The 27,769-nt window shown below is 44.1% G+C and overlaps 1 protein-coding gene across 4 annotated transcripts in view; it reads left to right on the forward strand.

Annotated features, from left to right (window-relative positions):
- TMCC3 (transmembrane and coiled-coil domain family 3) overlaps positions 1-27,769 on the forward strand; it is a 223,712-nt gene that overhangs the window by 106,655 nt on the left and 89,288 nt on the right. The window contains exon 1 of one of the 4 annotated variants that reach the window (XM_004748529.3): positions 887-1,269. The exons of the other annotated variants lie outside the window; for them this stretch is intronic. Coding sequence (XP_004748586.1) covers positions 1,081-1,269 — 189 coding nt within the window. The 5' untranslated portion in view covers positions 887-1,080. Of the gene's footprint in view, positions 1-886; positions 1,270-27,769 lie in introns of those variants that run through there. 4 annotated transcript variants of the gene reach the window in all.

Raw genomic sequence — 27,769 nt, forward strand, 5'->3', positions numbered from 1 at the left:
AAAAGCAGCGTGGCAGTGCCACTGAGATCAGTCAGGGCGTTGAAGAGCTTGAGAAAAAGAGCTGAGCAGGACAGGATTCCTACGTTCAGTGCAGCTTCATGTAACCATTCAGAGCCTGACAGAGTCAGAGGAGAGCGGAAGTGGGGTGCGGAGAGGGAGGAAGGTCCGCAGCTCCCCTGCTCTTTGCCAGGCACTAAGCTTCACTCCTTTAGTATGCTGCGGACACGAATATAATGTTCAGGTGGTAGTTTGGTCTCAGTATTTCTGAGTAAATCCAGGCTCTTCATGCTCCTGCATCCCGTGGATCCCTGGACCTGCCACTTCCACAGTCAGTTGCTGTTGGGTCCAGATTTCCCTCCTCCTACGTCCTTCATCCTCCTTCATCAGCCCAGGCTTAAACCCTGCGCCATAGCGGGGGTAGGGAGGGCTTGGCATTATCTGAAGAGATCTACCAGAAGCCCCCAACTTCAGAGACAGAGTGAGCAGGACTTTGTTTTCTTTTCCCTAACTCTATCTGTCTCTTTCCGAAAAAGGGTTTGAAGTGCCCAACTCTTACAACAGGATGTGTGCTGTGAGACATTTCAAAAGAGGGAGAGAACTGTAGGAATTCCGCAGAGAAGGGCAATATATAAAAAAGCAAGGTAAGGGGCGCCTGGGTGGCTCAGTGGGTTAAAGCCTCTGCCTTCAGCTCAGGTCATGATCCCAGGATCCTGGGATCGAGTCCCATGTCGGGCTCTCTGCTCCGCAGGGAGCCTGCTTCCTCCCCTATCTCTCTCTGCCTGCCTCTCTGCCTACTTGTGATTTCTCTCTGTCAAATAAATAAAATCTTAAAAAAAAAAAAAAAAAAAAAAAAGCAAGGTAAGACAGAGAAGAAAGGAGAGAAAGTTAAAGACTCCCTCTGATCGCTGTGTGAGGGTGAAAGATTGAGGGCAGTTGGTCATGGAGTGTGGAGCTCCTCAAGATGTTTGGTGACTAAAATCGGTGGCACTAAAATCGGTGGCACGTGTGAAGGGTGAGCTCTTGGCTTTGTGGCAAGTTTGCCTCTGAGTCTTCCCGAGAATCAGGAAACCTTCTTCCTCTATGAGGACAGCTTCAAGCCAAGGTTCCTTCTGGAACCTTGAGTTCATTCCATTCCCATTATCCCCGCCATGCTTGGCTACACCTAAAATGTTGACCCCCTCATCGGCTGACATCTTCTTAGTGGACTTCTGCCCCCTCGCATCTTCCCATCACTTACCACTGTTCCAGACTTTCCTGCAAAGTTCCCAGGTAGGAGCTTCTGGACTAAGTCTGGCCCTTGGCCATGTTTTATTCGGCCTGCCACGCCACGCGTATCCCTATGTGGCACCCGCTGGCAAGAGCTAAGAGTTCCTTTCTCCATTAGTGGGAGCAAAGACCCTGCCGCTCCCTGATTTTTTTCCCAAGCTTGGCTGTGTTCCATTTCTTGGTCTAGGTGGCGATCAGATGAATGTATTTAGTTTGTGAAAATTCACAGAGTACTTACTATTTTTGTATTTTTCTATGCATGTTGTTCATCTTTTTTTTTTTTTTAAGTTTTCTAATTGATTAAAAAGCAGAATCTTGATTTCCCCAGACAGACCTTATGCCGTAGACATCATTATCTTTTGTTCTTTGTAGATGAGGCTGTTCAGACCTGGAAAGGTCAAGCAGTTTGTCTGTGGTCATACAGCTAGTCCGTGACCAAACTCAGATCACACCCGGAAAGCCTATGCTCACTTCATCCCAGGAGAGTTTGCACAGCCATGAGGCTCTCTAATTCTATTCTTGGCTTCTCTGTGCTGCCACTTCAGTATCCAACCCATGAATTTCAGAGACGTGTTTACATGATTTCTTTTATGTACTCTTGTAGATTAAAGATGGCCATAAATTTTTTACAGCTCCTCCTATCGAGATGTGGGCTCCGATTCCCCTCCTTTGGAACTTGAGCCAACTTTGAGGATCTGCTTAATTAGTAGAGTGCCATGAAAATGACACTGTGTGACAGACAGGTGAACTGTAGTGAGACTTACAGCATCTGCCACGCTTTCCTTGACCACTGACTCTTCCAATCCAACTGCCATGATGTGAGGAAGCCCAAGGAGCCCTTTCGGGAGGTCCGTAGGGAAAGGAAATAAGTATGTTGGCCGGCAGTTCCCGCTGAGCTCCCAGCAGCAGCTTTCCAGCCATGTGAGTGAGCTGGCTTTGTGGGTGGGTCCTCCCGCTTCAGCTGAATGAACCCCAGTTAGTGCCGTGTGGAGCAGAGATGAGCTGTCTCCACTGAGCCCTGCCCAAATTGCAGATTTCACAAAGAAAAGAAACAGCTTTCACTGCTGAAGCCGCTAAATTGGGGGATGCTATGTTATGCAGCCATAGGTAACAGGAACACATGTCAGCTTTGCTCAAGCACTAGAAGGCAGGTTAAATGTGAGCTCAAAAAGTTTCATGTCCTTTAATATTAATATTAGTGTAGCACAGGAAGTCTCCATTAGGAAAAACAGAACTCTAAATTCAGTCCAGCCCCAAAAATCAGTCCCAGAAACTATTTTTGCATAGTTAAGAATGTTTTTTCTTCTGTCCTCACTAAAGCAAATACCAAAGACCACCCACATTAGCGTGCATTGACTGACTAACTTGGAGTCTTCTAAGAAAAAACACATTTGCTGGTAGAATGTCAACAAAATGCTATCAGAATAATTACAGAAGCTGCATCAATGTAAAATCAGACTGCGTATGAATCTGTGAGTCACTGGGAATTAGGTACAAGAGCTGCACAGTCTAGAGTTGGTTTTTCACATTAGCTAAAAGGGCAGAAGAAGAACATCTAACATTTTAGGGGGGCAGGGGATCCCCACTCACTCAAGACATTTGCTTGGCAAATATTTTCCCAACAAGAGGGCACAATTACATAGGGTGTGTTCCACCAGGCCTGACAGACCAAGTGGAGTGATTGATGACTAGGGTGGTGTGTTTACTGCGAAGGGAAATCATGGGATTATCGTTCCCCTTGCTCCTGAGTCCTTTCCAATCTGTGCAGATGTGCTCGTGTTCTCTAGAAGATAAGCCAAGGAGGGGGAGAAATGCCCTTGACTGCATGGCTGGTGGTAAAATGCCTTTGAGAATCTTAATAGGGTTATGGCTGTTGGGGAGATACCTATTAGAAGGTTGATGGGTTTAGGAAAACTTAAGGTGGCCACAGTATGTACCTGAATAAAAAAAGCAGGTTGACAAACAGGTGGTATTATGTCAAATAATTTGTTTGATACATTAATGGCTGGATAAAAGGTAGTGAGTTTGAGGGATTTTTCAGAAAGGTTGACAGGATCTACACTGTTAGAGCAGGGTTGTTACTTAGTCTGCAGCTCTGGTGAGAACACAGCCAAGACAATGTATAAACAAATGGACAGGGCCATGCGCCAATAAAACTTTATTTATGGACACGGAAAACTGAATTTTAAGTAATTTTCACATGCCGCAAAATATTTTTCTTTTGATTTTTTTTTAAACCATTTAAAAATACAAAAACCATTTTTAGCTCCCAGGCTATACAAAAACAAGCAGCAGGCCAGATCTGCCTGCAGGCCATAGTGTGCTCACCCTGTTGTCATTTGGGTGGGGAAAGAAGTTGAATGATTGGGGGAGAGGAAATGGCTTGCTTCCCGCCATCTACTTTTTTTCTTTTCTTTATTTTATTTTATTTATTTATTTAAGTAATCTCTGTACCTAACATGGGGCTTGAACTCAACCACAAGATCAAGAGTTCCATGCTCTTCTGACTGAGCCAGCCAGGGACTCCACACCCTCTACTTTCTGGACTTCTGTTTTTGGAACTGTTTAGAACAAGTATTGTTTAAAACAAGTATATGAGGGGCGCCTGGGTGGCTCAGTGGGTTAAACCGCTGCCTTCGGCTCAGGTCATGGTCTCAGGGTCCTGGGATCGAGTCCCGCATTGGGCTGTCTGCTCAGCAGGGAGCCTGCTCCCTCCTCTCTCTCTCTCTCTGCCTACTTGTGATCTCTCTCTGTCAAATAAATAAATAAAATCTTAAAAAAAAACAAGTATATGAGTTTTACAAAGAGAAAATTAAAGATATGTCTGTGTTAGAATCAAAGGAAAAAAAAAGTCTGTATACAAGGGTTCTACCAGGTTTCAGTGAGAAGGGGACATGTGATCTCTTGGGGCTCAGGTTCAAATACTTTAAGATCTCGTTCATTCAGACTCACCCACTCAGAATTTGGGTTGAAAGTCCTATTTGCTCACTCGAAAAAGAAGAGGTTTGCTTGTTTATTTGTGAAGATTATTTATTTGAGAGAGAGGGTGCACTTGCATGTGCACAGGAGTGGGGGGAGGGGCACAAGCAGAGGGAGACAGAGAAGCAGGCCCCCCACAGAGCAGGGAGCCCTATGCATGCGGGGCTCGATCCCAGGACCCCGAGATCATAACCTGAGCTAAAGTCAGATGCTTAACCAACTGAGCCACCCAAGTGTCCCAAGAAGATATTTATGTATTAACTTAAATTATAAAGTGTGAGGCAAATGGTGTTACTAATTATAAATATTACATATTATAAATATTTTCATCTGCTTATTGAAGGACGTCCATTAGAATATCTACCTGGATATAGATGCTGGCAAGCATATTTCTTTTTAAATGCTGTGTTACTCAGACCAATTCAGACTACTCTCTTTTCTCATTTTACCCAGAAAGGGTACCTATCTTGGGCTACTTTGCTTTACATTCTTTTTATCTTTTTCCTGAAGGCGTGGCACTGGCCCTGTAGATCGGGGCTTGCTTGCCTGCTTGCGCTCTCTCTTTCCTTCCTTTACTTTCCTTCCCTTTCTCTTTCCCTTCCCCCCACACATATTTACTGAGTGCTTCCTAGGTCCCGGGCATTTTCCTAGGCCCTGAAGACTAGGAGTGAACCAAGCACGGTTCCTAATCTATGCAGCACACATTTTTCGTTAAGTCTGATTTTGTCCTGTTTATCAGAAGTAATGCTTTTCCGCAGGGCTGGCAAATGAGTTTCACCTCACAGGTCTACTCCTCCTGTTACTGGCTGCTTGAGGTAGCAGGTTAGGAGGCCTTCTGAGAATCTGCTAGAACGAGGACTCTCTTCTGTCATTCAGCTGGGGAGAAGAGGAGTGTGAGAGCAGACGGCCACATACGTGGTGGATCTTAGGTGGGTTGTGAATCCTGGCCCAGGACAGGCAACTGAAGGGCAGTGTAACCTGCTGCTGGTAGGCTAGAAACAGATCTGGTGTCAGACGGGATCCAGGCTGATTTTTTTCCTTTCTTTTTTTTTTTTTTAAGATTTTATTTATTTTATTTGAGAGAGAGTAAGCAAGAGGGAGAGTGTACATGTGAGCAGAGGGGAAGAGCAGAGGGAGAGAGATAAGCAGACTCTGTGCTGAGCTCAGAGCCCGACCCAGGCCTCGGTAACATGACCCCGAGATCATGACCTAAGCTCCAATCAAGAGTTGATGCAGAGGGCGCCTGGGTGGCTCAGTGGGTTAAGCTGCTGCCTTTGGCTCAGGTCATGATCTCAGGGTCCTGGGATCGAGTCCCACATCGGGCTCCCTGCTCAGCGGGGAGCCTGCTTCCCTCTCTCTTTCTGCCTGCCTCTCTGCCTACTTGTGATCTTGATCTCTCTCTCTGTCAAATAAATAAATAAAATTAAAAAAAAAAAAAAAAGAGTTGGATGCGGAACAGACCAAGCCACCCAGGCACCCCAATTTCTTTTTATTTTATTTTATTTTTTTTTAATTTAATTTTATTTTTTTTTAAAGATTTTATTTATTTATTTGACAGAGAGAGATCACAAGTAGGCAGAGAGAGAGAGAGGAAGCAGGCTCCCTGCTGAGCAGAGAGCCCGATGCGGGACTCGATCCCAGGACCCTGAGATCATGACCTGAGCTGAAGACAGTGGCTTAACCCACTGAGCCACCCAGGCGCCCCAGGCACCCCAATTTCTTTCCCTTAAAAAAATTAACTTACTTCTATTTTAAAAAGGATAGAGGAAGATTCTTAAATGTTTTATTATTGGCATTTAATAGAAATAAGGCATCTGTAAAGTGGCAAGAGATTTTAAGATCCTTAATGTTATGTGATGTATAGTCTGTGAAACAGGGAAGTAGTCCAACTTCTTTAGGGGTAATTAAATGTTGTATTGAACAACGAGAAGATGTTGATCAATTTTAAAGAATGGCATTACTTTTTACATAAGCGTTTTTTCTGTCTTAGTTGGTCGTAAAATTACAGACTCCCTGTAACTCCCCAAGGATGATTTCATCCTCAGTTAAGGATCTAAGATGTGTGGTGCCACAGCTCTTCACAGAATATTTTAGAATATTTTAGAAGGCATCAACCAAACCTCCTTGTGCAAGTGTGCTCAGTAGTCAAATTCAGTAAGCATAGGGTATTTTCTTAATCAAGGACTCAAAAAAAAAAGGGTACTTAGTTAAAAGATATCATGGTTTCTATTTTGGTTTTGAGTATGTGTGTATGTATGTGTGTGTGGTGTGTATGCATACACATGTGTGTATTTACGTTTCACTTGACCAACGGGTTAGTTGTCTTTTGGTAATTATGGCTCACAGAAGAATTTTCACTTATACAGAAAGCACCATCAGATGATCACCGTAGTCTTTTCTGTTCTTGCTATCAGGAGCTGATTTCCCTTCTGCCTCGTCTTTGTGACATAGCTCATGAGGCCTCAGTTGTTTTCATCTTTTTAAAATGGAATCTACTTGGAAGATTATTACAAGGGTTAATTATTCTTTTTTAAGAATTTATTTATGGGAGTATGTACACTCACATGTGCATGTGCGCGCACACACACACACCTGTGAGAGGGGGAGGAGCAGAGGGAGAGAATCTTCAAGCAGACTCCGACTCCCTGCTGAGTACCCAGCCCTCTGCAGGGCTCCAGCTCACAATCCTGAGATCATGGCCTGAGCTGAAACCAAGAGTTGGACACTTAACTGACTGAACCACCCAGGCACCCCAAGGGTTAATTATTCTTATAGCTATCATTATAATTAATATCATTTTTATTAGTAACTAACATTTACTAAACATATATTATGTCCTGTCTTAGGCACTTTAACATGGATTTTCTTATTTAATTCTCTCAATAACACAAGGTAGGTCCTATTATTATTCCCATTTTGTAGGTAAAAAGCTGGGCTGAAGAGAGGTTACGAGTCTGCTCAGGGTTACACAGCACGTGATGACAGCACGTATACAAAGATCCCTACATCAGGCCTTGCAGATAACAGGTGTTCACTACATGTGAACCTCATATATGAAGTCCGTTTGCACCGCAGCAGATGTAGAGGAGACCATCAGCTCTTTATAGGTAATCTGTCTGGGAATGAAAGCCCATGTATTCCTCTTTCGTCTTCCAGGCCTCCTAAGATTAGGTATATCCCTAGGATGTTTCTCATGATGTTTTTCTTTCCCTCTATTGTGAGGCTTTACCTTGTTCCTTTGACAAAACTACAATATCTGTTAAAGTCCAAACAGAAACAGCATGATACACACAAACCCAATAATTAGAGAGAATTAAGAAAGAAATTCCTTGGGGCCCCTGGGTGGCTCAGTTGATTAAGCCTCTGACTCTTGATTTCAGTTAAGGTCTTGATCTCAGGGTTGTGAGTTCGACCCCTGTGTTGGGCTCCACACTGGGCATGGAGCCTGCTTTAAAAAAGGTTGGGGGGGGCGCTTGGGTGGCTTAGTGAGTTAAAAAAAAATTATAAAGAAACTCCTCACAAAAGAGGAGAGAAAATGTGGGAGATAGAGCAGGGCTCTCCTCAGGCTGGTAGCAGACGTGCCCCCTCCAGCCCTAGGCCTGAAGAGGGAGGGAGGGGTTACCAGAACCCAGGGATAGGAGGCCATGTGGAGGGGGTTGCCTGACCAGACCTGTGATATTTGGTTAAAGGATGCAGCCGGCCCACGGTGAGACATGGACAAGGAAAACAAGATGAATACTCAGACTCACTCCTTCCTCCCTACCCCCTGCCAGAGCTCTCCAGAGGTGAGCCCAGCTGGAGGCCCCTAGATGTCTCTACGGGTATGTCTACGGGTTCCCAGAGAAGGCAGAGCCATCCTGATGGACAGGTGGAAGATAACCAGTGCTGCTGTGATCCCCTGCTGTGATCCCATGACTGGGAAATGGCGAGACACCTGCATTGCACACCGAGATCACACTTCTTGGTCGCTGTGCAGATTTAAACAGCCCTGGCTCCAGCTGTGGAACCGATGGTAGATTCGGCAGGTAGACAGTTACATATTAGTTTTTATACCGGGGACAAAGAATTGGAGTTGGCACTTGACATAGCTTTTGAGGCTAATTCACTATTGCATTAGCCATACCTCTTAAAAAGTTCAGTGTACTTACATAAAATAAACATAATAATATATCCTCAGAGACAGATGTGGCTTCTATTAGTCTGTACATCTTTTGAGATTTCTCATGGAGATGAGAAGTTTTATTATGAGTATAATACACATTAGCAATTAGATATGAATCTCTTAAGTTATTTAGATTTGAGATAAGTGCCCTTGACTTTTTTTAAAAAAGATTTTAATAATCTCTGTACCCAGCCTGGGGCTCAAATTCACAACCAAGAGATCACGAGTCACATACTCTACCAGCTGAGCCAGCCAGGGGCCCCCAAAGTGCCCTTGACTTTAATTGCTGACTCTGTGGCATTGTGGATTGTCCATCTTGGAGGCAAATAGCTTGACTTGAAAGATCATAGGGATTTTTCTCTGATCTTTTTTGCATGTTACATGGTCTCAAACATAATGACCAGGATAATAATTGGGACACATTCTACCAAGAATTAACCATTTCAATCAACTGTCCTCCTCTGTTATTGTGCTCTGTGTCCTAGAGATGAAGCTCAGGATAAATTGCTGACATATAAATTGAACATGTAAGGACTCATATCTTATATGACATATCTACCAAGTACTTAAAGGTTTAGACAATATATTGGTAAATATATTTATATTTATATAAGTGGAACTCACACTTTACTCTTGAGATTGTAAAGTAGGTCAGTGATTTTGAGTAACTGGCAGTTCCTACTAAAGCCATACAAATACCTGTCCCACAAACAGCATTAGAGAAATGAGTATTTACATGTATCTACCAAAAAGAGACACAGAAGAGCATTTATAGCACTCTTACTCCTAAAAGCTCCTAACTAATAACCCAAAGAGGCATTGACAAGAAAATGGATAAAATAAGTTGTGGTTCATTCATACAGGGAAATACTTCACAGCAATAAAAACGATGAACCTAATTATTAAAATAATGAGCTAGGGACACCTGGGTGGCATGTTCGATTGAGTGACCGATTCTTGGTTTCAGCTGGAATCATAATCTCCGGGTGGTGGGATCAAGCCCCACACTGGGCTCTGCCCTTGGCACGGAGTCTGCTGGTCTCTCTCTCTCTGACTACTCCCACCCCACACTACTCATGTACTCTCTCTCTGAAGTAAATAATAAAAAAAAAAAATAGTGAGCTAATGACACATGCAAAACGGTGGTTGAATCTCAAAGATATTATGTTGAGTAAAAGAAGCCAGACACAAAAAGAGTGCCTGTATGAAGTTTAGGGATAGGTAAACTGAAATTACGGTGATAGAAGTTTAAAAAAAAAAAAAAGATTATGCTTTTTATGCTGGGATGGGGGTGGCAAGTAATGATTTAGAAGACTCATAATGAAACCTGGGGAGTTGAATATGAGTTTTTTTTTGTTTTGTTTATTTATTTTTTTAAAAGATATTATTTATTTATTTAACAGACAGAGATCACCAGTAGGTAGAGAGGCAGGCAGAGAGAGAGAGGGAAGCAGGCTCCCTGCTGAGCAGAAAGTCCGATGCGGGGCTTGATCCTAGGTCCCTAAGATCATGACCTGAGCTGAAGGCAGAGGCTTAACCCACTGAGCCACCCAAGCACCCCTATTTTTGTTGTTTTAAAGATTATTTATTTAAGAGAGAGAGAGCACAAGTGGGAGGGGCAGATAGAGGGAGCAAGAATCTCAAGCAGACGCCACACTGAACGCAGAGACCGATGTGGGGTTCGGTCCTACAACCCTGAGATCACGACATGAGCCAAAACCATGAGTCAGATGCTCAACTTACTGAGGCACCCAGGTGCCATGGGAGTTGGAAATTTCTTTATTTTAGTATGGATGGTGTTACAGAGATGTACCTTTATAAAACTGTTCAGATTGTGTACTTTAGATTATGGACTATACCTACTTGGCTTCCTATATATTCTACCTCAATAAAACTGTTTGCTTCTTTTAGAAAGTGTATTGAGTGTTAAGACCAAATCCTGACAAATGTAGCAGTGATAATACAGGATGACATAACGAAACACTTACCTGACTATGGAGTATGCGTAAATACCATCGCTCTGGAGAGTTTGTCAGTATGGATTAAGAAAAACCTTCAGGAGGGCACCTGGCTGACTCAGTCCATACAGCATGCAACTCTTGATCTTGGGGTGATGAGTTTGAGCCCCATGGTGGGAACTTTTTTTTTTTTTTTTTTTTTAGTCCTTAAAAAAAAATCTTATGCATAAGGTTTTGACCTCTGACACTTTTGACATAGCAATATCCTATGGAAATCATTAAGAACATATCCACATACCCACAGGTTTATCCTCAAGGGTGTTCATTTCAGTGCCCTTTTTAACACTGAGCATTTGGAAATAATCCAGTGTTCAATTCTGAGAATGGGTAAATATTCTGTGATAATATGCAGCCATTTAAACAACGTGGTGGGGAAAGAGGCTATGTTTGTATTCACGTGTCTTTATACTAAGGAAACAAGATTGACATAGTGAAGATTCCAGAAAACTGTTAGTTTAGCTTAAGAGATGATGAAGACACTTGACATATGTATATTGAACCAAATAGAAAAGTCTTAGTAGATATCTGATAATACATTATTCACCTCCCTAGAAGAAAAATATTTTAGGTCTTACATTTCTTCCTTTGATCTGTTTATTCTCATAGTTATTGGTTTAGCCTTAGATTCACTGTCTGTGTTTCTGACTCAGATTCAGCAAATGAAATCTTATCTGTGGTCTAAAACTGCAGTTTTCCTATCTGGCCATTGCTGGTTGAAGTAACTCCAGGCCAGAGCAGGGCGTGGGGAACAAATCTGGAGGAATTACATTCCTAGATTTCAAACTATACTACAAAGCTTTAGTTATCAAACAGTATGGTACAAGCACAAAACAGACACATAGTTCAACGCAACAGAAGAGTCCAGAAACAAATCCATCAATAGAATGAATAAAGAAGATGTGGGGTGTGTGTGTGTGTGTGTGTGTGTATGGAACTAATTTTCTCTTTGGGTAAGGGAAGAATCATCTTATTTTCAAGGTTGCCCTATATTCAGTCATTTTTGTTTAACTTCTCAGAGCCTCAATTTCTGCATCTGCAAAGTGGAAATAACAATGCTGCAACATCTTAGTGGTATTGGATGAATTAGTGTCTGACACGCTTGAAAGTAATATAACATTGTATGTCAACTGTAGTTCAGTTAAGAAAATAGTGTCTGACATGAGGCGAGTAAATTGTAACTCCGTATATCTCTATGTGCACATGCATAATTCACAGAGATATAGCCCTATGTACTCATTTCTTTTCAAAGTAATCTCTCTACCTAATGTGGGGCTCAAACTCACACCCCTGAGATCAGGAGTCTTCCACTCTTCTGACTGAGCCAGCCAGGGCCCTTGTGTACTCATTATCTTTTAGTTTTTTCATCTTCTACCTACTGTCACATTTGGCTCACACTGGGTCCCATTAGTTTTGCCTGAAGTCCCTTTTTTTTTGGTTTGTCATATATGACAAGAAAAAAAAAGCTTGAGTGTCATGTTTTATTCTCCATACCACACCAACCTGGGGTTTCCATAGAATTACAGATATTTTCTTGTAAGATTAAACATGACAACAGCAGGTTTTAAACTTTTTCAAAACTTTCCTTTTCATTTTATTTTATTATTTAGATTTTATCTATTTACTTGAGAGAGTGAAAGAGCACAAGCAGGGGGAGACAGATGGAGAAGGAGAAGCAGGCTCCCCACTGAGCAGGGAGCCTGATGCGGGACTTGATCCCAGGACCCCGAGATCATGACCTGAGCCGAAGGCAAACGCTTAAGCATCTGAGCCACCCAGGCATTCCAAAACTTTCCTTTTTACTTAAAAGAATTCTTGTCGTACCCTGTTTCTCTACCTCATTCATTCCACGAATATTTACTATGAGTCATAACTTGCACATACAGCTAGGTGCTGAGGACAAGGTGAACAGAACGAAGAGAGGCATCCTTCTTCATTCACGGAGATTACATCCTGCTGGCGGTGCCCTCCATGTGTCCCATCCTTCATTCACGGAGGTCACATCCTGCTGGCGGTGCCCTCCATGTGTCCCTTCTTCTGCTCTTCCGGTTTACCCTGGAATTCTCAGCCCCCATCCCCCTGTTGCTTCTGAGCTAGTCCTGGAGGTCAGCCACCTGCTTTAGCGGGCACAGCTGTGGGGCTTTTCCCTGCTTTCCAGGCAAAGGGCCCCTCTACCTCCCTATCCTTGCTGGGCTTCTAAATGGCTCAGTGGTTCTGTAGCCCATGCTGATCCCCAACCCTCTCTCCAGGAATTCTATTGAAATGAACTTCTCCTTGCATACAATCTTGACTGAAGACTTGAGGGGAAAAAAAAAATCCTTAAACAAATACCAGGTTTGTTCATATGATTTCCCAGCATCCTTTCACATCACAAAGATGTGAAAGGAAAAACGAGGAAAATGTGTCAGCCCCCGCTGGCATGAACCAGAGATATTTTCAGGGAAGGGTGAGGGATTCCAGTCCAGAATCTCTTCAGATTCTTAAAACAGCAAGGATTATGTAAAGATAAAAAGCAAAAGTAAACACGAAAACTGTGAACAAAGAGTGAACACAAAGGGGGGAAATCCTTCTTGGAAACCAGCTTTCCTCCAGAGGAGACAAACAAGAACCTGTTAAAAAATTCTGTCAGCCTGTAGTACTGGAGACTGCAGGCTGCTTGCTCGCTGCCTCCTTGCTCCCCGTCTCTGCTGAAGTGCCATGTTTTTAAATGGAAATTAGTGTTTGGCGCCCAGGCAGGGATTGACGTCATAGGCTCCGGCTCCATTGTGGACTGGGGACAGCAACAATAAAAGGGAAGATGATTTGCGCAGCAGGGTAAACCGAGGTGAGAGGGTACAGTACAGTGAGAGGGAAAGCAGCCAAGTGGGTGAAGTCAGGCCCGAGGGCCCCCTTGCTCATTGAAGGGGTCTCTGCTCGGCGCCCACTGTCTCTCACTCTGTGCTGGTCCTGGAGGCTGGGTGGGGAGCAACGGATGGCCACAAAGCCCTTACCTTTGCCAGATGGCGCTTTGGGCTTTGTGTTGAGTCCCCCACGACCCTGAGAACCTTGTCCCTGTGCTGGGCGGGCGTGGGGCCAGCCTCAAACTGAGGTCTTTCTGCCTCCGGGGCGGACCGTCTCCCTGTTGTTTTGGAATCTCTATCCTGTTGTGGTTTTGCTTTTGTTTTGGATCTAAACCACTGCTAACATCTTGATTTCTGTTGTGGGTTGCCACTTTTCCTCTGATCCTCGGAAGCTGTGTTGGGCCACCATGTCCTCGTGACCCAGAGAACCATAGCCTCAGGCTGTATGACTGATTCTGCCTTCTTTCTCCAGCTCCCAGTTTTCCCCTTGAGCTTCTGAATGGGTATCTTGTCTAAGCTCCAGCAGTTGCCAAATACTCTTTACTGAGGTCCTCCCAAGATGGTGCTCCCTCCCCAGGACAGACACAAAAGGCCGCCTCCCTCTAAGCCAAATTTAGTATAAACCAAAATGAGAACAAGGAGAGTCAGTGAGTTGCTAATGGTACTCCAGGATTCTAACTCTTTTCACTCTGAAGTCAAATTCTATTTGAAATCAGACGTGTTTACAGTTAGAACATGATAAAACAAAGGTCCGTGTTTGATTCAGAGAACTCTAACTCAAGGGTTGTAGAAAAATCATAAATAAGCATGACTGTGACAACTTTAAAATGGTTAAGACAGTCTGCGTGTCTTAAATCTTTCATCAGTTGAACTGATAGTTATTGAGCACCTGCTATGTACCAAACAGTAAGCAAAGCAGATTAAAAAAAAAAAAAAGAAAAGTCTTGCTTTTACGGAACTGTGAATATTGACTGGGGGAAACAAACGATAAACCTAAAATTGTATGGTATGTTACAAAGTGATCAGTGCTAAGAAGTAAAATAAAACAAGGTAGAGAAAGAGGAAGAATCAGGATGTGGTGGCAATGCAGCTTTGCTCTGGGAGGCTGAGGAAAGCCTCACTGTAAAGGTGACTTTTGGTTAAAGACGTGAAAAGACGGAATGAGCAATCAGACATCTTGAGGGAGAACATTCCAGTCAGAGGGAACAGCAGGTACGAAGCCCTGAGAAAGTATGGCTGGTGTGTATTCTTGGGGGGGGGGTTCACTCCAGCTTGACTGGAGTACAGAGGGGAAGATAGGAGGTGCCGTCTGACTGTAGGTCCCTGGAGGGGTTTGGCTTTTCTGTGAGTGAAACGGGAGCCATGAAAGGTTTTGCACATGACTGACAAAATTTGATTTAGTTGTAACAGAGGTTAACAGGGTCAAGAGAGGATTTTGAAGGATGGGGAAAATTAAAAGCATGTTGCTGTGCTACTGGAAATAATCCCTGGAGAGAAAGAAAATGTGATGATGTAGGAAGGAGAGGGGGAGAATTGCTGGCAGGAGGCACTTGAATAAGGAAGGCTGGTTGGAAGGCTGGGCAGGAGGAGAGCGGTGGGCCTCGGGATCGCAGACAGGTCACCGAGAACAGTGAATGAAAATGCATCAAAGGCATCATAGTAGATGTGTCGTTATGAACAGTTTTTCTTCTCTTTCTCACTCTTTTCCCCTTCAAGTCCATCCTAGGACCTCACGACTAAACTCATTTTAAAAATTCTCCCACCTCTTGGGACACCTGCCTGGCTCAATTGGAAGAGCATGCTGACTCTTGATCTCAGGGTTGTGAGTTCGAGCCCCATGTTGGTGTGGAGATTACTGTTAAAAAAAAAAAAAAAAAAGTAAAATCTTAAAAAAAAAAAAATTCTGCTGCCTTTTGCTTGTAATTTAAATAAGACATCCAGTACTCTTTTGTAAGGTTGAGCTTATTTTGTCCGGAGGAAAAACCATGTATTAAAAACAACAATGACCACGAATAATATCCCTGCTGCTGATGTTTCCCTGGGTGTTCTTAATGTGTTTTCACAGGATATCCGAGATAAAGCGAAGGCCTTTCTGTCCTTGAATTCCACTAAGTACAATGCATCGTGCCCCAGACTGTATTACATTTTGTTGGCCAGATCCAGCCCTCTCAGATTCTTCCAGGAAATATGTTTCTAAAAATTTCCAAAGCCTGTGTAGAGAGTTCTTATGTGCCCAGATACACAGATTTGTAATAAGAGCTAAAAGGTTCTTTATGTCTTCACTAAATCATCTGAAGCCTCGAGGGCTATTAGAAGTGAAATTATTTTGAATTTCCAGTTTGGTTATCAACTCTCTTTTATTTTTATGGAAGAGCACAGTTATTCTCTTAACCATCATTCTTCTCCTCCCTAGCGGTCCTTTTTTGTCATTAACGCTCCTGATTCAGCAAACCAAGGTTATGGCACAAATGTATGTAGAAACTTGTAAATCTGTTATTATCTACCTCGCACAGGAAACACCATAGGATATTTTTGAAATTCCCTCTCATGCCACTGCGAAGAAAGTATACCGGCTCTCCTGTAGGTCGTAGGTAGAACACTATCTTATCTAAAGAAAGACCCTCCAGAAATGAACATAAGTATAGGGAAGACCCTTAATCACAGTCTATTTCTTCAATGAATGAATGGATATTTGATGAGTTATTATATAGAGTCTCTTTACTTCCAACTATTTCAAGAGATTGACCTGGACCTCGAGTGTGAAATCCTGCAGAAAAAGTAAGAACTGCTTGAGACTAACAGCACAGAAGACTGAATTGTATTTTTGAGTGTGTCTGACAGCAAGTCCCTTTATCAAGTTGGGCCCTTGGCTTAGCCTCTTTGATCCTTAGTTTTATCATGAAAAATGAGGGGATTTGACTGAAACTGTAGAATTTTTAAAGTATGAAGGGTTCATAGGGATTTTCTAATTTCCCTCAAAAGAAACCAGGGGTCCTAATGCCTAGGTCATTCCTTTTCCGTGATACTGCGCTGAGCTCTGAACTACTTCGAAATTGATGAAATTGGTGATTCCAACTTTGAAATTTCCAAATTGTGGTGGCTTTGGAATCAGATTGGCCCCGCCCATCCCCACCACCATCCACATACCATACCTAGTGAGCCATGTCTCAAGTGTTTTGGGTCAAAATCCTACATTATAGTGATGGTCGCACAACTCTGTAAATGTATGAAAGACCTTTAAATTGTACACTTTAAATGGGTGAATTGTATGGCATATGAATTATATCTTTAAAAAGCTAGGTCAGAATTCTTTTGTTTGCAGGTGACAGAAACCAATGCAGGCATTAAAGGGGGATAGTTAATAGCCCACGACGTTGGAAAATCCCACACTAGACGTCCAGGCATGACTAGATCCCAGCCTCAAACAATAGCATGAAACGCGAGATGTGCTCTTTCCATCTCTCAGCTCTCTCTCCTCTGTGGTAGCTTCACTCTCAGGAAGAGTTTCTCCACAGGTGGTGGCTGTGGCATTTCTCAGCTTACATTTTTACCATGTTAGCAACTCCAGGAGAAATATCCCCAGTGAAAGTTCTGGGAATACGCATCATTTGGGTCATATAACTATTCAATAATAACAACACTCATAGTTACTATGAATCAACTTTATTCTTTTTTTATTAACATATAATGTGTTATTTGTTTCCAGGGCACAGGTCTGTGATTCATCAGTCTTACACAATTCATAGCACCACGGCACATACCCTCCCCAGTGTCCATAATCTAGCCACCCTATCCCCATTCCCCAACCCCCAGCAACCCTCTGTTTCCTTAGATTAAGAGTCTCTTATGATTTCTCTCCCTCTCTAGTTTCATCTTGTTTCATTTTTCCCTAACTTCCCCTATGATCCTCTGTCTTATCCTCAAATTCTGCATATCGGTGAGATCATGTGATAATTGTCTTTCTCTGATTGACTTATTTCACTTAGCATAATACCTTCTAGTTTCACCCATGTCATTGCAAATGGCAAGACTTCAGTTTTTGATGGCTGAGTAGTATTCTCTTGTATATATATACTACATCTTCTTTATCCATTCATCTGTTGGTGGACATCTGGGTTCCGTAGTTTGGCTATTGTGGACATTCAGTCAACAAACCAAAAGACATCCAACAGATGGGAGAATATATTTGCAAGTGACATATCGGATAAAGGGCTAGTACCAAAATCTATAAAGAACTTATCCAACTCAACACCCAAAAAACGAATAATCAAATCAAGAAATGGGCAGAAGACATGAACAGACATTTCTGCAAAGACGACATCCAGATGGCCAACAGACACATGAAAAACTGCTCAACATCACTCAGCATCAGGGAAATATAAATCAAAACTACAGTGAGATACTATCTCACACCAGTCAGAATGGCTAAAATTAACAAGTCAGGAAAAGATGGGTGTTTGCAAGGATGTAGAGAAAGGGGAACCCTCTTATACTGATGGTGGGAATGCAGGCTGGTGCAGCCACTCTGGAAAACAGCATGGAGGTTCCTCAAAGAGTTGAAAATAGAGCTACCCTATGATTCAGCAATCGTACTACTGGGTATTTACCCTAAAGATACAAATATAGTGATCCGAAGGGGCACATGCACCCCAATGTTTATAGTGGCAATAACTAACTTTATTCTTACAACATCCCATTTTATAGATGAAGAAATCAAGGCACAGGGAGGTTAGGGAACTTGCTCAGGATCACATGGTAGTGAGCATAGGAGCTGAGATTTGACACGCAGGTAGTGTGCTCCTGGAATCTGTGGTCTTAGTGGTCTGAAAGGCAGCACTGCCTCTAGTCGTTAGAGTGAATGGGAGAGGACGTCCTGACTGGCTAGTCCAGGGGCAGCTCCCATATTTGCAACTGCATTCGCTCCTGACAGCCTGTGTGACAGGCCTTTGAAGATGTCAGATATATACCATATCAGATCCTGAAGAATTGTAGAAGGGTCTGTGAGCACCATCTGATTCCGAGACTGCAGCCATGTCTGCATCTCATTCTCCGCAATTACAAATGTCAGCCTGGCTGTAGCCATTTGGAAACGAAGCCTCAGGCCTCCTTGGCCTCGTTGCCAGAATCTGAGCTATGTTCAGATCCTGGCCTGTCTAAAGAAAATTATGCCAGGGGTGCCTGGCTGGCTCAGTCGGTGGAGCATGTGACACTTGGTCTCAGGGTTGTAAATTTGAGCCCTGCTCAAACTTGGGTAGAGAGATTACTTAAAAGGAAAATCTTTTTTTAAAAAAATTATGCCAGGGACACCTGGGTGGCTCAGTGGGTTAAGGCTCTGCCTTCGGCTCAGGTCATGATCTCAGGGTCCTGGGATGGAGCCCCACATTGGGCTCTCTGCTTAGCAGGGACCCTGCTTCCTCCTCTCTCTTTTTCTCTCTCTGCCTGCCTCTCTGCCTACTTGTGATTTCTCTCCCTCTCTCTCTCTCTCTCTATCAGGTGGATAAATAAAATCTTAAAAAAAAAAAATTATGCCAGTATATACCCACTACTGTGGAATCCCAGGATTAGGCTTAAAATAGAACACTAGTTTTTAAAAATGCAGATGTAGAGTTAGAAAATTAGAACAAGTTTTTCAGTCTTTTTCTGATTCAGGAAATAAACTTACATGGGATAAGTATTTCTAGCATGTCAATTACAGCCCATGTTTTTCAGAGTGTGGTTCCCAGGAGCACTGGTATTGGAATCACCTGGGATATTTTTTATTTAATCATCATTTCCTGCAGTGGGCCCAAGAATATGCATTTGTTAGATACCCTAAGTGATTATTAAGTTGACTCAAGTTTGAGAGCTGTCTTCGCAAGTGGCTGGGGAAAACCAGCTAAGATCTTAGATGTAGGACCTTAGGGGTCCCAGGTTGAACCCAAGACAACAGCCACAGGAGACCCTTGTGATCGGTAGGGGAAGGGGGACCCTCACAGCCTTCGGTTCAAGCAGCTTTAACTGTTAGACAGCACCTCTGTAAGTTTGCATCTCCTCACCCCTTCCATTCACAGGTGGGGGGTGGGGGGCTATATTCTGGTTCTATAGAGCAGAAAAGCACAAACCAGTACCCTTCAGCAAAGAATTTTTCAGATGAAAACATTGCTCCTGTGAGCTGTAAACCATGACTATCAACAATAGCAACTAATATTAATAATAGTAATTGTTAAGTAAGAAGAGCTAACATTTACCAAGTGTACTGTGTGAGACACTTTATATACATTATCCCTTTCTGTCCTTCCATTTACCTTACAAATGAGTACGGGCTCATTACAGACACGGAGGCCGACACTCAGACATTAGGTAACTTAGCCCACATCATGAAAGTGGAGGCAGGATTGGAGCAGATGGGGTCCAGAACATGCTGCCCTCAAAGATGACACCCTGGCTTACTAACTATTCTTCTTTTTTTTTTTTTTAAGATTTTATTTTTTTCTTTGACAGAGAGATCACAAGTAGGCAGAGAGGCAGGCAGAGACAGAGAGGGAGGAAGCACGCTCCCTGCTGAGCAGAGAGCCTGACACCGGGCTCGATCCCAGGACCCTGGGACCATGACCTGAGCCGAAGTCAGAGGCTTTAACCCACTGAGCCACCCAGGCACCCCTAACTATTCTAAGCTGAGGGAGTTTGAGAGTACGGGAGAAGGTTACTCGTAACACCATCCCCCCTCACCCTCAGGTCATAAAATCTGAGAGAGATGCCCTCCCTGTACTTTATCTCTGAAGACAAGGGGACGCCTGGAAGAATCCTAACAAACAGGCCTTGCTGAATTCCCCCCAGGTGACTACACCAACCTTCTACTCATAACCTATCACATTGCTCCATGACTGTCCTTTTTTCCTCAAGCCCTGCATTAGAAGCACTCAGGTTTAACTGCTTCGTTGGTTTACTTTTCAGACCCAGCCAGGGACCTTAAGAAGGTCAGAGAAGACTTTCCCCTTCCTCCGTAGGACCCATTCTGACCAAGTCCATGTAACATCAAAGCCCATCTGCTTTTAAGCTTTGAGCCATCCTGCCTTATAACAAGAATCGTTATTCTCCAGAAGACTAAAATTCAGAGACTCTGAAGAAACACTGACTTAACTTTAAGAAACACATATAACTTTATAATAAACTTACCTAAAAAGCAAGACATCTTCTTCCCCTGCAACCTGAGCTCACCATTCGGAGAGACCTGATGTGCACCGAGGCAGTCCTTTTATGTTTCAGACACCTGGTCACCAAAATTGGAACACAGTGGTGCCCATGTTCTGTGGGCCCCTTCCGGGCTTCTAGAAAGTAGGTCAGACTTCTCCTACTTCCCTGGGTCTTAGATTCTCAGCTTTGGAAGACCGGTTATAGTTGCTGCTCTTGACCAGTTATAAAGCCTTTTTTTCTGGAGTAAGGCTCAAGCAGAGAGGGATAGCAAGCCTGGAAAAATCAGCCACAGTGACTGTCTAGAAATGTATAAAACCATACCACGTTACTTTTGCTTCAGTTCAAGGACCCCCTTTGAGCTAAGCCCACAGTTAATATAATGGGATTTCCAAGGTTATAGGACTTCAGAAATTCATAATGCAGAGGGGCCCCGTGCACACATCCTTAGCATAGAAGGTCACATGTGGTCGAGCGAGCTGTGGCCCCCGTCCAGTGCTCCCACTGCCTTGCACAATCCTTCCCCTTCCTCCACACACGTTTGCTCACCTACAAGAGGGAATGACAGTAGCAAGTTTACATGGAGGTCATCACAAGCATTGAATGAACTAAAATTTAGAAAGCGCTTCACACAGTTCCCGTCCCTGTGTGCTCAGTAACATTATTACCAGCTCTTCTCACTCTTGTCATCAGAATATTATTTGTGGCAAGTGGAAGGAGATGCTGCTTCTGGTAACTGAGGAAGATTTGTCTGAGGAGGGGTATTTGATCTGGGCCCGGAAGGGAGGAATTTCTGTGAGAGAGGAGTGGTGATTCCTTCCGGCAGGAGCATAAGCTGCCAAACAGAGATGGGGCAGGTGGCCGTGCAGAAGGGCAGAGGGACAGAGGGCGTCACGAGCTGCGGGAAGGGCCGAGGGGAAGGCTGGTAAAGAGGTAGTTCGTAGAAGTTCTCCAGGGGTGATCGCGGCTCATCTCCCAGTCCACACCTCAGTCTTGAGGGCCTAATACCCAGTATAAAGAAGACCTGTGCTGTTTTTTTCATTTGTTTTTGATCCTGGCCAGGACTGACTTAGCAGTCTACAAGGATTACTGTCTTTTTAAAATTTTTTTAAAGATTTTTTTATTCATCAGAGAGAGAGAGAGATAAAGCATGAGCAGGGGCAGAGGGGGAGGGAGAAGCAGACTCCCCGCTGAGCCAAAACCCCCAACATGGGGCTCGATCCCAGGACCTGGAGATCCTGACCTGAGCTGAAGGCAGTCGCTTAACCCTCTGAGCCACCTAGGCACCCCGTGGAGGCTACAAGGATTGTTCCTGAAGCCACCTGACTCAACCTTTTTATAGGCCACGAGCTCTCCACTGTCCCCCCAGTGACAGGGGCCGGCGCAGTTGAGGACAGTGCGGTTGGAGTGTTACTGTCACTGGGCAGCCCAGGCCCCCAGGCCCCGGGAGTCAGGGGAGGAAGGAGACCCAGTCTCGGTGTGCAGCGATGAAGGAGGATGCCCAGAATTGTGCTGAGGCTGTGATTTTAGCGGCTGTCTGCCTGGATGTGGGATTGATTCACTCCTACTCGGAGAGGTTCCTGGAGCCCAGAATGTTACATAAGCGAGAAGCCTGATGCATTTGGACTCTGTAACACTTAATCCACCAGCTCCGCCCCCGTTCCAACATTTTCAATATTTGCAATATAATACAGCGATAGCTAAAGGGCAGGACTTGAATGTTTTAACATCAAAAAAATTAAAAGGAAAGTCTTAAAGATTCTCGTCTTTGTCTATTTGGGGATGGCCATAGCCTTGTCTCCAGGAGAAATGGGGTGCAGCCGGGGAATGGATACAGGGCTGGTGTTATGTGTGATCTTGCCCTCAGTGAGGCCTGGCTTCTGAAGTGTTTAAGGAAGAGTCCCACAGCTTGGCAGGTCTGTAATTAGACTGGCCGTACAGGTTTTTCTTTGGTTGGTAAATGCACAAGCATTTATGATGTGGCAGGACTTGGCTGTAGAGTTGTTACATGGCCAGAACCAGAGCAAACTGAAAATAAGTCACTTTTTGGAGTAGACACTGCCCCGAGCTTAGGCGGGGCTTAACCTGGTTCACAGGGAATCTGCTTCAACAGCACCAATTGTAGGAACCAAAAGCAAAGGCACAGGTGTTTCTAAACATATGTGACACGTGGAATTGTTAAGCAATCGCTGAGTCTTTTTTCCCCCTTGAATCAGTCAATGAATGTTTGTATGCATATTCCAAACAGATTACATCTTGACTGTGTGTGTCATTGGTGTCTTTGAATGCTTACCTTTAATCTCAAGAAATACCGGGAATACCTTGTATTCCTGGTATTTTCTTTTCTTGGCTTCACCTCATCTGAGTGGCCCAGAACTAAGAGGGCCATTTAAAGTATTACACTGACACTGAGCTTGGGCGACTTGCACAAGGTGACAAAAGTGGCGAGCCCAGACTGAGCAGCCAGCTAGCTTTTCTGCCTCTAGACTCGGTGTGGGCGTCTCCCACACCCTGTCACAGAATAGTGTGGCGCGATTGATTTTTCTGAAGCCCTGATTCAGCTTCCGGAGAGAACCGGAGTAGGTCATCTTTTTGTTTCTTTGTGATGTTGACCCAATTACACATCTTCTTTTCTATAGATTTCTCCATCCTCTGGGATGGGGAAAGCAAATTTTATGCATAACTAAGGATTTTTTTTAAAAACCAAAATGATATGCAAAATCTGAATTGTTTTGGAATAAGAAACAGGGAAAACAAATACCTTATTTATGCTGATTGCTCATATAGATATGCTAACCAAAACTCTGAAAAAGAGTTGGGTTTTAGAAATTCAAATTATTTCCTTGTCCCCTAAAATAGAATCTTCTTTCCCCTGAACTGCTGGTCTAGCTCTCTGTCCATCCTCCTCTTCACAAGCCAACTTTGGAGAGAGCTGGCTGCCTCCCTGACCTCACTTCCTCCCCTCCCCTCTGTATCTCACTTTTCTTCAGCCTGGACACTGCCCGGGTTTTTGTTAAGGTCACTAGGATTAAGGTCTCCCTGTGAACCAATTCAGTAGACAGTTTTTGTTTTTTTTTTTTTTTTAAGATTTTATTTATTTATTTGACAGACAGAGATCACAAGTAGGCAGAGAGGCAGGCAGAGAGAGAAAGAGAGAGAGAGAGGGAAGCAGGCTTTCCGCGGAGCAGAGAGCCCGATGCGGGGCTCGATCCCAGGACCCTGAGATCATGACCCGAGCCGAAGGCAGCAGCCCAAACCACTGTGCCACCCAGGCGCCCCCAGTAGACAGTTTTTAAGATTCCATTTAATACCTCTATTAGCAGGATTTCATTTAGACCATGACCTTGGGAAAGTTACTTAGCTTCTCTAAATTATTTAGAAGGCCAGGGTAGCACCTTCCTGGTAAGATTGTAGCAATGTCTAAAAGATGTTTTGTGGCAAGTGGTGAGCACAGCGTGTACTCCAGCGATAAGCACAATAAATGCTAACCCTTGCTGATGCCAGTGTGTTCTTCCCTTGGTTTCTGTGAAGCTGTGTTTTCTTGTTTTCCTCCTATACTTTTGGTCCTTTTACTCTTCTGTTGGATCGTGAAATGTTAGATTTTATTCCACAAATAATTAAGCAGGTGCATATTTCATACCTGGAAATTGTCTTGGCTTTAGGTATGTATATAGCAGTGAACAAAATCAAATTGCTGTCATCATAGAGCTACATTTTGGGGTAGGAAGTTAAAAAATTTGTATACCAGATGATGGGTGACATACGTTAAATATACATGTATAACATAATACTATGTTATAAACTATATGTGAAGTGGACATATATCAGATATTAATAAGTTTCAGAGGGGCACCTGGGTGGCTCAGTCTGTTAAATGCCTTCGACGCAGGTCATGATCCCAGGGTCCTGGGATTGAGCCCCATGAATGGGCTCCCTGCTCACCGGGAGCCTGGTTCTCTCTCTCCCTCTGTCCCTTTTCCCACTCATTCTCTCTCTCTCTCTCTCTCTCAAATAAATAAAATCTTTTACAAAAGCAAGTTTCGGAAAGTAGGGAAAGGGGGATGGACGGATGTTGTAATTTAGAATAGGTGCTCAGGGGTCCTCATTGATTGGCTGATTTGTTTGTTTGTTGTTTATAGTTTTTATTTACTTTCCACTTAGCATACAGTGTACCATTAGTTTCAGGTGTACAGTGATGTAATTCAGCACAGCCATTCCTCACCCGTGCTCATCACAAGTGCCCTCCTTAATCCCCATCACCTGTTTCACCCATTCCCCCCTCCCCCAGCGCCTCCCCTCTGGTAACCGTCCATTTGTTCTCTCTAGTTAAGAATCTTTTTCTTGGTTTCTTCGTTTGTCTCTCTCTCTCTCTCTTTTTTTGATTGTTTGTTTTCTTAAATTCCACCTACGAGTGAGACCATGTGGTATTTGTCTTTCCCTGACTGACTTCATTTGCTTGGCATAGTACTGTCTAGCTCTGTCCATGTTGTTGTATAGATTCTATGTTTATTTCTTTGAGAGAGAGAGAGCATGAGCAGGGGGAGAGGCAGAGGGGTTAGGGAGAGGGAGAGAGAATCTGAAGCGGACTCCATGCTGAGTGCAGAGCCTGGCCCTGGGCTCGATCTAATGATCCCAAGATCGTGACCTGAGCAGAAACCAAGTCAGTCAACTGAGCTACCCAGGCACCCCCATGTCAAGTGGCAAGATTTCATTCCTTTTTTATGGCTGAGTAATATTTCTGCGTGTGTGTGTCTTTATCCATTCATCTATTGATGGACACTTGGGCTATTTCCATAATTTGGCTATTGTAGATAATGCTGCTGTATCAGGGTACATGTATGTCTTTGAATTAGTATGTTTGTATTCTTTGGGTAATTACCTAGTAGTGCAATCGCTGGATTTCACAACTTTTTGTGAAACTCCATGTTGTTTTCCATAGTGGCTATACCAGTTTGCATTCCTACCAACAGTGCAAAAGGGTTCCTCTTTCCCCACATCCTTACCAACACCTGTTGTTTCTTGTGCTGTTGATTTTAGCCATTCTGACAGGTGTGAGGTGGTATCTCATTATGGTTTTCATTTGCATTTCTCCTATGATAAGATATGTCTATTCATATCTTTTGCGTTTTGGCTGATACTCAACTAGAGACCTCAGGGAAGTGAGAGAGTAATACATGTAGACTATCTAGAAGAAGACCATTCTAGGTAAAGGAAGCAGCAAGTGCAAAGGCGCTAAGTTTGGGAGTAGCTGGTGTATTTGAGGAACAACAAAAAGCCAATACGGCTGGAGCAGAGTAAGCCCAGTGGGAGGCTAGTAGAGGTGGAGATGAGGTTAGAGGAGTAGCCTAGGTTTAGGAGAACGGCAGGGCAGATCATGTGGCCTTTTCCAGACACAGTAAGGAGTTAGCTTTACTCTGAATGAAATTAGAGACCATTGTAGGGTTTTGAGGAAAACACTGACATTAATTTTAAAATAACCACCAGGGTTTCTGGATGGAGAATACACTATTGGGGGTCAGGAGTGGAATCAGGGAACAAGACAGGAGGCTCTTGAAATCCTCCAGCATTCCGTGGGGTCTGTCTCAGACCCTTGCTCCCTAATCCAGCCCACACTGGGTATCAGATAGCACCTCTATGCCCACAGCTCCCACCGAACTGTACTCTGTACTCCTCATCTGACTTCCAGGCTTGTCTATCATTCTCTCTACTTCGTCTATACTTGCTGGCCCCTCAGTGTGCACAGATGTACTGATAAAGGGATTCACAAAATGGAGGCTGCCCCAGGGACCACATCACTAATCTAAACCTCAGCGTGCCCTGCACTAAGAAATACCTCATTGTCAGGGAAACCTAACACCAGTCATCAACCTCCTCCTCCTCAGCTTTAGCCAGCTTACCTAACCCTAAAACGTAGGATGTTGGAACAAAATCCCCAGCCTCCCAGCCAGTCACGCATGGCTTCCAGGTTGCCTCCTCTGATTTTCGACAGAACTCACTCCCACCCCAAATCTCTCGGGAAGTTTGCCCCACTGCTTGTGAGGTGCTGTACTCGCCAGTCCACTGACTGTTTTTCTTTCAATAAAGGCATCAAACTTGTTACTAAATTGCTTTAGTTTCATCATTTGACAATACCCATGCTCCTCCTCGTCCCCGCCCCATGGCTCCTCTGTGGTCCGGGGGCTCAGTAAATGGCACCACCACCCAACTAGCTGCTCAAGAGTCCCTGTGAGAGCGTCCCTCCCTTCAGCCTATCACATCCGGGGACTCCCCAAGGCCTATTGTTTCTGTCACACTGCCAGCTCTCAGGTGTCCTCTCAACACCGCACACCCAGCCTCCTTCAGCTCCTGTGGGCACCAGAGCCGTGACCACCACCCAGCTTCTCGGTATCTCCCCACGCCTCCAGCTACAACCTGGGTTGTCAAATGGTGTTTTCCACAAAAAAGTTCATCTCTGGGAGGAGCAGTGGAAAAATGTCTTTCTGTAAAGATGGGTCTTTCTCACAGTGGAGCAGCCTTTCAAGTTAGTAACAGGGACACGGAACATCTGGACTGTTTGCTTTGGGGTTGTAGCCCTGGGGAACAGCGCTACCCAAGGACAGGTGGCCTCCTCACATTTGCTTGACTCAACATGCCTTCCCAGCAGGAGGAAAGCTTTTGCCCCAACATCTTCCCTTGGCCTCAGGAAGCTTTCTAATGGTCTGGTTGGTGAATAAAGTTTTGTCCACACATCCTACTACTCAGAGCACCCCCCTGCAGAACAGGGACTCTTAATTAAAAAAGAGAAGGTAGGTGTCATACCTATGCATATTCACTTCTTTATTTTTCTTTTCTTCAGTTCCACCCCAGCTGCTGCCAGAGTGACCTAAAACAGCCACAAGCAGTAACAACAGTCTCATCACGGGACTCATCTGCTTAGAACTCATTCATGGTTTCCAGTTGTCCTGGCGATAAACTGTAGACCCCCTCATGGGGCCCACCAGGCCGTAGGTGGTCCGGCACTGGCCTTCTCTTAGCTTCGCCCCTTCCTCTTTCCAGCTACACTCGGACAGATGTCCATTTCTCAAGTAGATCGACGGTCCCCAACTAACGACGGTTTCACTCTTGATTTCGTGACTTTATAATGATATGGAAGCAATATGCATTCACTAGAAACCATACTTTGAATTTTGCATTTTGATGGTCTCCCTGGTTACTCACATGCAGTCTGACAGTCCGGAGCCGCTGGGCAGCAGGAGCGGCCGCATAATCTTCAGCCCTTATGCTTGCAGGTCTTCTGGGTCTCCCTTTCGGTGTGGTATTCAACACAGTACGTGAGACAAGTCAACACTTGCTTATCA

The sequence above is a fragment of the Mustela putorius genome, unplaced genomic scaffold (assembly GCF_011764305.1).
Source record: "Mustela putorius furo isolate JIRA1106 unplaced genomic scaffold, ASM1176430v1.1 tig00000788_pilon_pilon_pilon, whole genome shotgun sequence".
NCBI lineage: Eukaryota > Metazoa > Chordata > Mammalia > Carnivora > Mustelidae > Mustela > Mustela putorius.